General features: G+C 33.2%; 1 protein-coding gene across 1 annotated transcript; it reads right to left on the bottom strand.

Moving 5' to 3' along the window:
* Window positions 1-3950: 3950 nt before the first annotated feature.
* Window positions 3951-8807, bottom strand: LOC128553391 (interferon-induced very large GTPase 1-like). The gene has a single exon (XM_053534533.1). It carries the CDS (start codon window positions 8805-8807, stop codon window positions 3951-3953), a length of 4857 nt encoding a protein of 1618 aa, XP_053390508.1.
* Window positions 8808-14947: the final 6140 nt, after the last annotated feature.

Raw genomic sequence — 14947 nt, 5'->3', positions numbered from 1 at the left:
CAAATTTTATGAACCTAGCTTGAATATTTGGGGTACTAAAAAGTTCACATAAATCGCTAGCAAAAATACTGTTCACACAAACAGCAAAAAACGGTGGAACAGTCAACAACAAGAAAAATCTTCCCATGTCTTTGAGTATGGCATGTCAAACGTTGCTAAATTATATATGTATGTTATTATTATTGTATGTTTGTTCTTGTTATTCAATGTCGTGTCATTCATATTCTAAAATTTGCTTTTGTTATTGAATATGTCGTTATTCTTATTGTATGTTCGATATTCTTATGGTAAAAGTCATTATTGTTATTCTATATTTCGTTATTGTTATTGTTTGTTTGTTATTGTTATTCAATGTCTTCTCATAAGAATAAGAATAACGACATATACAATAACAATGGTAAGACTTAGGATATGAATGACACGACATTGAATAACAATATCAAGGATACAATAACAATAACGAAATATAGAATAACTATAATGACTTTTAGAATATGAATGACAAGACATTGAATAACAATAACAAACAAACAAAAATAATAACATACATATATAATTTAGCAACGTTTGACATGCCATATTTGAGAACAGATCCAACCACTTTTTTTATATAAAGTTTGTTGTTACCGACCAAAATTCTTTCGTTTATAAAATATTTGTATGTTTGTCATGATTAGAAAGCAATAGTAAGATCTTATTTTAGAAGATTATGTGACACTATAGATTGCAAATGATATCATAGACGACATAATATATTATGTTCGTTAAAAAGACTTTCATGTAAGAATTCCTTTTTTTACAAAATCTGACTAAAATGTACTGCCACAATGTAGTCTGCATATGTTCAAAACAGTACTGCATACATATTTCTCACCCACTCCCACATCCTTCTCACCAAAAACAGCAATCAAAACATTAATCGTCGCAAAGAAATCTGGAAGCGTATATATAGCATATAATTAAACACGCAAATAATAAGCTCTCGATTACTATTTCTACATTTGTTTCAAATAGTTTATTCTGCCATGATACAACATAGATCTACACATAATTGAAAACAGGTGAAAACAGAATACATCAAGCTACAAATCTAACAGATAAAAATTGATAATAATATAGAAGCAGCAATCTGAGTTTAAATATACAAAACAGAGATAATAGACAGTTTATGCTTTTAGAGCTCAATCTTATTTTTTTTAATGTTTCCTGTGTGACTAAGACCAACATCAAGATACGTGTGCAGCCCAAGCAAAAATATAAAATAGCCATTCTTTTCTTTGAAAGGACGCTTTTTTGTTTTCTCAAACCGCACTGGATTAGCAGAATAAGAATGATCGATGAAGATGATTAATTGAGCTTATTAGAATTATTTGAATGTTGTCTGCAAAAAGATGAAAACTTATTTTATTTACGATTTTTGTAGATCTTACTTTACTGATTAAATTTTTAATATTTTCATTAATGTAAATCAGTTCCTCTTAATTTAATTAAATGGAAGCATATAAATTTCTAAATTTAAATTTATTTGTTTAAAGACATACATCATAAAAAGCCAGACAATCCTCGAAGCAAAAAGTCGATTTCAATAAAAAACAACAACAACTGAATTTCATGAACACACACATTTATAGTCATTGTAATTATAAACACTCACATATTTACAATGTATGTTCATGCATTACATTATGCATTTGTTGAAAATGTTGAAATACATAGTTAATTCAAGAGAAACTTAACATTAAACAAACTAGAATCTGAAATATACAAAGAACCTGCAGAAACAATGCATATATAATTCCTGTCTATTATAAAATCATATGCTTTTCATTCGTATGTTCTTACAAGACGATACATTATTTCAAAATGGTAAATAAAGTTTTTAATCCATATTCTCCAAAGTTAAGTTAAAGAAGTTGGCATATGTGAATGCTAGCTTGCTATGCATAATTTCATAGAAAAAATAAAAACACTAGCTAGTGTTTAAACAATTAATTAATACACAATATACAAGACAATTACATAACATTGTTTTGTGAAGTAAATTCAGTTATAATTATGCTGTCCAAAAAGGTGGATATCAAGATCAGTCTGGAAACTATGTCATAGTTTAAGAAGAAACTTTGAATATATCACTATGATTGTGTAGTTTCAACATTTTAACATGGCTTTGAGTTTAGAGTCAGTGACAAATATAGTATCTTGAAACTCACTATCTAACCTTGTTTCTAACAAATTATCGGGATAAATCAGGTGTCCTGACTAAACTAATACAAAAATTATAAACTAACCAACATGAATATTCATATAACAATGACAGTTTGTTCAATGTGTTTTTAGTAGAAAAGTGATAATGTATAGGAAGCTAAATAATTCAGAGAGTCATGACAAATCAATGTTGTTTTAACGTAACCATTGACAACCAGGCTAAGGTAGTGGATCCGTAATGACAAGCGCCGAATTACTTATGCACACGTGTTATATGGCTCGACTTAATTCGGACACAAATATGTAGCTAAATGCTCACGTGGCTTTCCTGAATAGACGGAAAATGCCATTATGGATCCTCTACCTTAAATCAAAATCACTTAAACAAACAATCAAATTAAGAACATAAATATGTTAAATCGATGTTTGGCTCTATGTCATAACAACTTCCCGTTTTTCAACACTAAAACGGACAAATTAGGACAAGCGGGAAATGGTATTTTATACGAAGATTTCCCACATTACGTGCATGTAATAGAAAAACACATTATAATCCTATAAACGACAGTCTCAAACAAGATTTCGTAATCAAAATTATTACAAAAGACTGAAATATTCTTTTTTTATTTTTTGTGTTATCAGACATCATTATTTTTGGCATAATTGCTTTAAGCAAATTCAATCAATATTAGAATGATAAACGGACCTATTTCTCCAACATTGTATCCATTACTTATTTCAAAATGTATCTATCTCTCTAAATGTTTTCAGAAAGAAAAAAGAAGAATTAATAAATATTATAAAATGTTACAGCAAATATACAGTACATTCCAGTATAAAAATAATAATTTGTACGGAACCTGAAAATGCAATTATGATTTTTTTTGTTATACCATATAATCTATAAGATGATGCAGTCACTCATTGAATTTAAGATTTAATGATATTTTCTAGATTACAAACAGTCATTTATATAGGGACAGTACACATTTTTGAGAGTAATAACTACTGCAAAAGTCCGTGCGGTTGGCGTTGACCGAGACAAACTGTTTCCTAAAAAATACAAAAAATACGCCTAATTCGAAACAGAGTGTACAACGACGCAAGAATAGATATCCGGCCCATTCAAACATAAATTTCCTGTTGCCAGTGCCTTATTGGCTTATTAATCCGCGATTTTTCTCCCCTTAATAAATGGACGGATCGGGTAAAAAAGTACTTTTATGCAAGCATAGATGGGCTTAGATGCTAAAGTATAATTTACAAACATTTTGGCTAATGAGAATGTTTTATCAAATATACTTTTAAGGTTAGAAGCGAGTAAAAACAGCAATTTACTCGGATAAATATGAGTTGGTTTGGCATAATCATATGTGCAGCAGAAAAACATAAATATTGATCGAGTGATCGAAGTCAATATTTTTATTTTTTCTAGTGTAAGTCACCTCATAATGCAACACCAAAAGTGTGTAAGTTGTTTTATGATATGAAGATAATATACATTAATTATGTCCGGCTAGTAACGTGCAATATCGTTATTCTATACATGTAAGCGTCAAATACCACATCATGAAGATGACTGGCTATTTATATGAATTGTGCAATATCACTATAATAAGGCACGGCTTTTCAATACTAAAGTCAAAACTGCTAAATTATGTGGTATTTTTTGCGGTAAGGGAACATTCTTGGAATGTTTTTATTTATGATTCATATTAGATCTACAATGTTTATATTATTACTTTTTATTTTCGGACAGAATATGTATTGAGAAGAGATTCTTTTGCCTGTTCTTTAGTGATTTCGTCCCATGATGATGGTACATTTTCGACCTTGTAATCATAATAATTGTGCAAATCCTTTTTAAATGTCGCCACAAACCACATCCAGAATTTTGATGTGTCGTGCATATTAGACGATGGTGGAATATCCCATTCAGGCAAAAAGTTTTTGTAGTCTCGGTAATGATGACGTTCAATACAATCATTTCGAGTTTCTTTATTGCATGAGTAATTAAAGGCTGGACAATTATGTGTATAGTTGGACTGAATATAAAATCCACATGCCCCAAAAAATGCAATAGCTGTATCCTTGTCCCGCGTGCCGTTGCAACATGACGGTCTGTGTTGTATACTGTAATGTACCGAATCGCTATGATCCACATTCTTAGCGCAAGGCTCACCACAAAAAGCACACTGTTCTGGACAGCCCCATATTTTTTTAGTTATTCTTTCGATTGGATTTGTGTCTGACCATTCAACAGAGTCACTGCTATGGTCTTTATATTTGGCACACAGGTTTTTTCGTGAGGCATCCATATATTCCAAGATTTTGTTTGTAAGATATTCCACATTTTCTATCTGTTCTAATTCCAGTTTTACATTCCGAAAATCTTCTTGTGGAATGGAAAGATTTGCGTCTTTCAGTGACATATGAAAATCGTGTATCCACATTTCCATGGATGGAGATGGTTTTCCAGTGAAACTGGTCTTTAAACCATGTAAGCATGTTTCAACACTGTTGAAAACGCTATCTAGTAAGGCGTGTGCTATGCGTGCGTATGCAGGTGAGGCCTGAGAGAAAAGAAGTTTATTTGCATTTTCATTTATCCATAGCCGTACGTACTCCTTAGGGGTTTGAATATACCTTACAAAATGATTGAAACTACCTTTGTCTAACAGCTCTGAACATATTTCAATTATTACCATATTCTTTACTGACGGAAGTTTACTATAAAGTTCATCAGATACCTTATTTGGTAAGTTTTGCGATGTCCATGCGTCAGCAAAACCCTCGATCACGTGACTAAAAAGGTTCGCTACTATGTCCTCTGATTGGCGATTAGTTATATGTGATCTGAAACTGATTTCTTGCTGTTGTCTGTATTGTTCAAGACGAGCAGCGATTCCGTGTATTTCAAAATACTCATCATTGTGCTTTTCAAAAACAAGATGCGCATATCTGCTAACATGTACATGAAACTTAATATAAAATGTAATCTTAAAATCGTAATCAGACTTTCCTGTCAGAATAGCACGTATACTGGTGTCAAGTTCATGCATTAATTTATTGACACTCATTTCTGTGATTTCATCTTTAACCTGACGAAACTGTTTTATTTTGTCGTCAGCAGTTGCAAATATTTGATTTACATTTTCAGCTACATTCTTCATAATAGTGTTCTTAATCCCAAGTAGCTCTTTTCCGAATTCTATAAGTTTTTGTGGCCATTTGAAACTGATGTCTGTATCGTTTATTCCAGTTAACTTAAACGATCCTTCCAATTTCTTCAAACTTGGTAGTGGCGTCAGACATGAACTCCGTTTCAATGATTCGTTTAATAATATGTGTTTTTGCTTGAAAAGATCATTTTTGAGACAGTTTTCAAAGATATCTTTCATATTTTTCCTATTTTTCTCTGTCGTGTATGAAATTTTGTTAATAAATGACATCCAAATATTACCAAAAAGCTGTGTAATTTTGTTTGTAGATAATTGCATACCTCTGTGTTTATTTGCAACGGCCATAGACATTTTCCTAAGTTCTTCTTCATGTATTTCACGGCTGGCAACAGTAAGAATTTCTACCGATCTCTTTACTCGTCTCTTTTCTATTTCTTCTCTTATTCTTTGTTCTAATTCTAAACAGCAGCTGTCAATTTGACGTTGCTGACTTTCTTTCCATTGAACTGTTATGTCTTTGTATTCGTTGTCCTCAAAATATGCCGCGATGATAATTTCAGTTTTACTTTTTTCCTCAGCAAGGACGCCGTTTAAGTCAATGATGAGTTTCTCTGCTACACTTCGTACATTAAACTCTTGGTCACAGCCTGCAAATTTGCTCTGCGATATAGCATTTAACTTTTTATGAATAAAGCTTTCGAGATGCCATAATTGATCCTGAACAACTTTTGCCATTTCCATATAAACTCTGATTTCTAGGCTATTCCTGAAGGAAAATACGAAATCTTCACTTAAAACACCTTTCCACAAACTATGTGCATGGTCAATGATGTCAGTTAAAGCCTTGTAAGATTTATTTTTCATTGTTAGTGCTTTGTACAAAACCTTACATTTTATTTCGACAACCCTTTCACTGTATTCAGTATTTACTGGAGCCTTTGGTGGGTTGCCTTGCCAAAGATTTTTCAGGTACCAGACTTGCGACTTAATGTCAAATTCAATAACTTGATTGAATGAAGTAATATCAAGAATGTTTTCACTTCTAGCAGATTCTCGTGTCATTTCATCCAGCTTCTTCATCAATGTATTTAAGCCGCTCATCATATTTTCTGATGCCGAACTATCTTGAACATTTTGATGGATAAATGTACAGCATTTTCTTATATCGAGATTCCTATTTGTCATCTTCAACCTCAGAAATGCATGAACGATAATTTGCAAAATATCTCGTATTTCACCCGGGTTTTCTCCCATTATGTTTAACATTGTTACGTCACCTAAACCAGTAATTACAGTTGCTAACTCGTTGTCGTGCTCATGGTGAGTATGACTTAACTCCGGTGATCTTAGGCCCTCTGTGTCAACAATAAGAATGTAATTAAACGGTGACGTAATTCCTGTAAAGCTGGCGGGTTTCAAGGGAATGAGTTGAACATGTATACCTCGTGTACATCTTCCAGTTCTCGTAGAAAACTGGGAACCAAACATTGTATTTAAAAGCGTTGATTTTCCGGAACTTTGTATTCCTAGAACACTGAGGGTCATAACTTTTGAAGAGCCAATATATTCATTTACATATCTTAATACAGTGCTCGTCCATTTGTAAGGCATATAAAAACTTTCCCCATCAATCAATTCTAATTGATGCCCGTCAGCAACAAGATGGCCAGTGATATTTGCTATTTCGTCTGTTGGCGGCAATCCAATTTTAGATGCATTTTCATTCAGTGTTAAAACAGCATCATATATATGACCTGTCTCACGAAACAAATGCTCAACAGAGAATGATGCTTCATCCAATTTCATTTCTAAGTCATTAATTAAGTTTTCCTGTCGTTTAATGTCAGACGGGATCAAGATTTCAGCGCTTTTTAAGGTTTTGAGGTTTTCCCATGCACAGCAGCTTTCTTGTTTAAGATGGTGCATGATAAGTCTTTTTTCTCGCTCAATATAGAAGTGTAACCAGCAGAGAAGTATTTTAAGTTCGCCGTGAGACTCTCTCGTTAAAATATCTAAAAACTGTTTAATAGGTTTGGAGATTGCACGTATTTGATGTTGACGAATGGTCTTCATTGTGCAGTCTATTTTATTGACTTCATCCAAGTTTCCCATTCTTTCGCGTTTTTTCATTAGTGTTCCCAACTGCCCTGAATATTTGCAATGAACAGGGGTAACAGCTTTTTTCCAGTGATGTGCATCACTCTCTAATTTCATCTGATTTACAAACTTTTCTGCTTTGTGTTTACTACTTTGGAAATATTGGTCGTCTTCATCGGTTTTGATGTTTTCATATTTTGTGCAACTAGCTTTATAAGAAGACAAGCGCTCTTGATATGATTTAGTTTTAGCCGATTTCATCTGGATCGTAATACATTTAGATAAACAAGATACCATATCGACAACATTTTGTTCGACAACGCCCTTGTGTGTACTTATAACGCGCAGACTTATATCTAGTTTCGAAGAAATTATCTCACTTTTAAAATTTTCAATCCATTGTATGACAGGTCTGAGAGGGTTTGAAATGATTAGTATAATAGAGGAAAAGTTGAATAAAACACCTTTTACTTCTAGTGCCTGTTTCAAAATTGATTCTGAATCGATAATTATCGCAACAGTATCAACAAAACTTGCGATGAAATTCAGAGTGTCAACGTTAAAGTTTCCTTTAATATCTCCTCTCATGTTCAGAAATGTCATAGGTTCTTGAAATTGGTCTTTATTACCCCCGACCTTTGGTAACCAAAACATTTCAATATGTCCGTCACTTAAACACTTTGGTGTCATTCCTGAAGGACAGTCAATGTTAAAGAATGTTTTACAACCTTGACGGGATAGAAGACTATTTAGTAATTTTGATTTGGAATATCTTGGACGACCAAACCTTGCAAAAGCTAAACAATGAGTTGTCAATTCAAGCACATCGGCCTCTTTATATTTTGATTTACTATCGCCAGATGATACCTGGGTTTCGATCGCTAGGGATCGTAAAGGCCACACTGACAACATTTGCTGATGTAATCCTTTAGTTGTCCAACTTTTGTAAAGGAAAGGAACGGCAATCTTGCAAAGATATAATTTCTGAAAAAATATTTGCTTCAAAAATGGGTCACAACACTGAAATACAACTATGAATATATCTAATGGACTAATATCTTGGCTATTCTCAGATGATTCAGAAATAAATGCCATTGTGTCTAAATCCATACTGTCCTCGTCTGTAACTCTTATATCTCTGGCTTCAGCGTGTGCACATATCAATCGTTTAAGCATCATCCAAGGAATATCAGCTAATGTAATGCTTTGCTCGTCGACTTCGTTTGCTTCGTTAATATCAACTGTTGTAACCTCTTGTAAAGTTATTTTTCCAGGGTATTTGTCAGTAAGACCAAGCTTTAAGAGTATTTGGTGAAATGACATGCCTTCACTTTCCTTTGGCTCTGCAAAACAATTTAAATGTAGATATTTGAAGACAAATATATGATGTTACATGTACTATACTATTGACATATTTCATATGAGATAATTCTTTTGCTATTTAATGGAATAAAATAATACAATATATAAAAGAATCTTGTTCATGCTGTAAAGTAAGGTCATTTAAAAAAAGTACAATGATACTGTTTCAAACGGAATAAAATGCCTTACGAATAAACTGTTAAACTGCCAATTTCTAATGCCAGCGAAGAAATTGTTCCTCCCAGATAGAAATGGCAGAACATGAAAGCTACTTTATTTAGAGCAGACGTCAAGCTTTGTGAAGCTTGAAATTTTGAACTACGATATTACTAGTTTCACTATTTTGCACTTCACGCACAATCGAGACGTATGAAATAATGAACTACATGATTTCACATGTCGCTACTATAAGACTTTAAAAAAATATTAAAGAAATTAAATGGTGAACTATATGATTTCATATAAAGTATTAAAAATAAAGGTGTTTTAAAACGTTTTATAAGACAGAATTTTCACGTCAAGTTTCAAATCTTAAAGCACCAAATCATGCATTTTCTAAAAAAATCTTAAAACGTGAAATCGTGATATTTATAATCGTAAAGAATGAAATCATGAACTTCGCGATTGACACTTTACAAGTTTATGATTTCTAAACTTTAATAAGACGTGAATTTCAAAGTTGAAAAATCATCATTTCTAACTTTGCAATGTCAAGTTCTATAAAGTTTAGAACTAAATGAATCGTTAAGTGTGAAACCATGAAGTTCTTTATTTTCTACTTTCGAATTTCATGCTTTGGTAAGATTGTTAAGATTAAGAAATTGTAAAGTCATGAAGAGTGAAATCGTGAAATTCATGCTCAAAGGACTTTTAACTTCACGAATTCAAGTTTTATGAAATTTGAGATATAATTGGGGAGTTATAAAAACGAAAATCATACAGTTAATAGTTTCTTTTGTTCTCGAATTTATATTTAATGAAATTTTAAAGAATCATAGAGTATTTGTAAAGTTTTTTTTATGAATTTTTAGTGAAGTGATGAAGACTTGAGTATAAAATCGTGACGTTCATGATTTCATACTTCACGATCACATGTTTTTTTGAAAGTTGTAAAGTGTGAAATCATGAATCATGAACACCACCTGTCTTTTGTAATTACGTATGTATATGTTAAAGACTGATATTTACACAAAGATGCATAACAAAAGTAGAAGAATTAAACAAACAACTAAAGGAACATCGTAGAATACCATCTTGAACAAGGCAAAACACCACTGGGAATTTCATATGTTAATATTTTAATAACGCGAACCAAACATCACTATTAACCCCTAATGCATCAAAATCACATACCAGTGTAAATACCAGCTGTTCCCGTTAAACTATGAAATGAATGTTCCTATTTGAGATTAATGCATGTTGATATAAACATTTTGTAGTAAAGAGCTAGTGCAAATTGAGCGAAATGAAAATGTTATAACTTTTGAGTATAACTATACTCCATGGGATTTAGATGGACTGGTCAATAAACCAAGGCTTTAACATTCAGGGTGAATGTCACATTCGAAATGACCATCTTATATAAAGACATTGCATATATTTCTATTGAGATGAACACTTTATACATGTATAATGAATATTATTAAAGGAGTTAAAATAGAAATGCATGATTCACTTAAGCTGAAATATTGACTTTAATCGTCTCAATGGGTTGAAACCCGCCCGCTTAGCTCAGTAGGTAGAGCGTCGGTCTACGGATCGGGGGTACGTGAGTTCGATCCTCGGGATGGGCGTATGTTCTCCGTGACTATTTGATAAACGACATTGTGTGCCTGAAATCATTAGTCCTCCATCCCTGATTCATGTGGGGAAGTTGGCAGTTACTTGCGGAGAACAGGTCTGTACTGGTACAGAATCCAGGAACACTGGTTAGGTTAACTGCCCGCCGTTACATGACTGAAATACTGTTGAAAATCGGCGTTAAACCCAAAACAAACAAACAAACTCAATGGGTTGCTCTTTCGTTCTCTTGGAATGGAACGTAATTTGTTAGTTTTCCTACATCAGAGGCTGTGCTCATTTTTACATGACGTACAAAAGAAAGAGATAAAAGGAGGGCATGTCTCCTCTAAAAATGGTGTCGGACGGGGATCGGAATTCCCCTCCCGAGATACAGTGTTCGTATAAAAACAACAAAAATGTAGATTCCTTGTCGTATGAAAGGGGCGACAAACGACTCTTCCTATATGCAATAACATTGTATCTGTTTTGTTGTTTTAATGTGCTAGTGTTGTCGGAGGGATATTCCACCGAGATTTTTCAAAGCACGAAAATGCTGAATTCTGTAAAAACGAAGTATAAAAGTGAGGATGGCACGTGGGTCCTCCACTTAGATATTCATAAAAAAGCTTCCCACGTAAACATAAATGCTGAATGGTCCATTCGTCACAAATATTCTTTCTTCTGTAAATCATGAGATTATCATTAATACCGTTTTGCGTTAGATGCATACACATCCAACGCATTTGGGTACTACATTTTTAAACTACCAAACTGCGTTGAGGGTAACGCATTTTTGTAGTGACTACCAAAACTCGGCCGAATTTCGGTGACAACATAAATGCGTTGCTACCATTGTGTGATGCATCAGTACAACATATTACAAAGATTATCATTTAAATTTATAGTTTATTACTCCGCTAATCCTTACAGACAGGGATCGTGACAGGGTCTGAAATTGCAATTGGAACAGTTCCTCGTTTTGTTTTGATACTTAACAGTAACTTATATGGACATGGATTTCTCGGTTTTATAAATATCATTTCCACTGTAATTATTGAGTGTAGTTTATCAGTATCACCATAGTATAGAAAATAGTATTCTATGATAATTGTGTGTTATTGATACTCATTATGTGTAATGGGATGGAACTCTCTGTGACATTGGATATAAAAGAGATACTATTATGATAATTAGGTCTTTCTTTATCTTATATTTTAAGAACCAGTATTTTAATGGACTTTTAATACTTGATGATCTCTTATATTTTTAATACTTGATGATCTCTTATATTTTAGTTTGTCCGAATTGATGAATACTAATAATGTTTGTCTTGCATAAAAAGTATTTAATATGTGCTATGTTAAGACGGTTTAAAAGCTCATTAAAGCTTATGTTATTTGTTACATTTACCCGACTTTGTAAATAAAACGAACTTGACTTGACATGGATATATTCAGTAATCTAACCATTTTTCGTATAGAGGCCTATGTAACTTTACCTCGGTGTTTCAATAGCACGGTAGCTCTGGCATGATACTTGGCCCGTACTAGTATTCCTGAACTATTTATCTAAAATTTTAAAATGTTTAATATCTAGTTCGCATATGTTGTCTTGAATTACTTCGATACAACAATAAATAACAAAATGAATTAGAATGTTGAAGAATCATTGTTATGTGAATTGCTCTATACAAAACTCTTCAGAACACAACAACTTTAATTCAACAGGTAAAAAACAGATATATAGATATGTCTCAAAATATTTAGTCATTGAAACATTGTGTCATTCTATGATATATTTTATTGTGCAACTGCAAGTCACGCGTGGACATATCGTGTATCGCCCAAGGGTCCTAACCATGTGGCTGTTGGGGTAACTGCATCTAAACTCTTACCTTATACAAGCTGCTACACATGTAAACAAACGCATATTAGAACTGTGTGTAACTATTTCTTTTTGTTGTTATCGTTTCTGAAATCTTCAACAATGTTTCATTTGATGCATGAATTCTGCATCTGCATTTCAACAGGGTTTTAAAAATTGTATCTACCCTTATATTGCTAATATTTCAAGTTTTCTCACGCGATACGTAACTTTTATCCAGTAAACGTAAACAACATCTAATATTGGCAAACGCAAATTCAAACTGCGTATATTGCTAAATGGTATTTCGGTATCCAGATTTGGATATAGACTGATAAATTTAATGTCATGTCAACCATTAAAAGATCTTAAGTACACCACCAAGAGTGTTACATTAAGCGTAACTGTTGACATGACTGTTGGTTACTTGAGACATCGGCCGATCATTTTTATTACCATGCTGCTCTTGATTTACCAATGCAACACATGCAGTTGGAAACTTGAACAGCAGGGTGATACGGGTTTCCTGTTTTTTTTTGTGAAAATAAAATTTTCCGACATGCCCAAACTGAATGCATAGAATTTCAGTGGACATACATGTTGGTATGTTTGTAGAAACGAGCGCTCGGTCGTTGCCGCAGAAACTTGCTAGCACAATAGATTTGTTGGGTTTATACGCACAAACACAAATTTAGGTCATATGGGAACTTTTAAGCATTGATGGTGGAAGAACGCACCAGGTGCCTCTCCGTGCATTAGTAATTATGGGCGGCCAGCTAAGTAGAACTACCGACCTCCAGTAAGCCAGCTCGAATACTTCCTCATGCACATGATATGCACAATAATTGTTTTATTTTTTGACAGAGTATCGAAACTTGGTGTTTATGTCCAAACTGTTAAATGCTGGATTGTTCTTTTGAGACACAAAAACAAACTTATGCGTTTCAGGGTGGGTTCATCTTTTCCACGGCATTATTACATTTGCTTCATTTAATTTTTTCGAATATTTCTACTTTTACCACATGTGCAATTTGGTTCTTGTGAGACATATCAATGCGAAAATTCTTCTACAGAAAACTTAAAACCAAGAGATGCCCAATATACACATGTGACACATAAGACATGGTTGTGAAAACCATAACAAGTTCAATTAAAGATAATAATTAATAAAGTGTTATTGACACCAGTTGCTGTGTCCGTACTCACTATTTGAGGTTTGTTCACTTTTGCGCTATAGGTTACAATAATATTGATTCCACTCATGAAAATTGATGATCATGAGAACTTTAAAAATGAAGTATGATATACACAGAGAAAAGATAACCATGTCAGTAAGACCAGCTTACATCTGTAAAATTGATTCTATGTAAGCAGCATATGATTCAGAAAGAAGAAATATATAGCAGATGTATCATTCGAATGTTTTACCACTGGCTCTTTCTAGGCAGTGCCCAATGTGTTCATTTAACCGTTCGTTTTGTCCTCGTTGTCAATTTGTGTACTTGTGCGTGCGTGTGTGTTTCTATTTTTGGGATCTGTGCGTGCGTGTTTATATTTTTGGGTCTGTGTCTCTTGCTGTATTTTCTCTGCTCTATGCTTCCATTATTTTTTATGTTTTTCTATATTCACGATTATAAAAAATACACAAATCGGTCTGGCGCTTAGAAAACGATTTTGATAATCTAATTCAGCTGAAGAACTATAAATAGCCATCTAACCTCCTAAGGCTTTTTATTTTATTATATTTTTAGCATTTTTAAGCCTTTTCGTTTTCACGGTGACCAAATTGAATTGTATACACAGGCGTATAGGCGTATGCCCAGGTACACCCATGCCTTTAAAATACCAATGATCAGAAATGTTTTAAAGAAAGGAATAAGAACACAGGTGTAGGGCCGAGCCACGTCCACTAAGGGGAAATACTGATTGTGCTTGTTTTTCTTTTTTTTGTATTTATGAAAATATTTCGGAAAATGCTTGGTAGGTTTAGCTTTGCGGTCCCCCTACTGCATCCCCCATCCCTCGCAACTTTGGATTCGCATACATGCCACAGAAGACATACATGAATTCTAATTCATGAAACATTTGACAATTTGAAGATAGGAGTATTTATGCAAGACTGAGTAAAAGGTAAAGGCGTTTATGTTGCTTTTATCTATTTTAGTGAATATATATATTACAGTTTGTTTGTTCATTATGTTTATATTTCTAAACGTGCTGCCTTCTTTAAAAATATAATCAATTACTACTACTTCTACCACTACCACTACCACTACCACTACTACTACTTGGACTCGTGTTGTTACATCTCTGGTCCTTTCTGAATCATTGAGCCTTTTCAATGTAAATGTATAACAGGGCTCCGCTTTCTTTGTACAACGCAACAAAGCATGATAATAGCAGATGTAACATGCCTTTGAGAAAAGACGAAATGTGTAACATCTCTTTTTTTTTGT

Source organism: Mercenaria mercenaria, unplaced genomic scaffold (genome assembly GCF_021730395.1).
Source record: "Mercenaria mercenaria strain notata unplaced genomic scaffold, MADL_Memer_1 contig_3778, whole genome shotgun sequence".
NCBI lineage: Eukaryota > Metazoa > Mollusca > Bivalvia > Venerida > Veneridae > Mercenaria > Mercenaria mercenaria.
This window is presented reverse-complemented; position numbering and strand designations above follow the sequence as displayed.

Coding starts and splice junctions, on each gene's coding strand:
- LOC128553391 (XM_053534533.1), bottom strand. CDS start 8,807: ATGTCATTTCACCAAATACTCTTAAAGCTTGGTCTTACTGACAAATAC.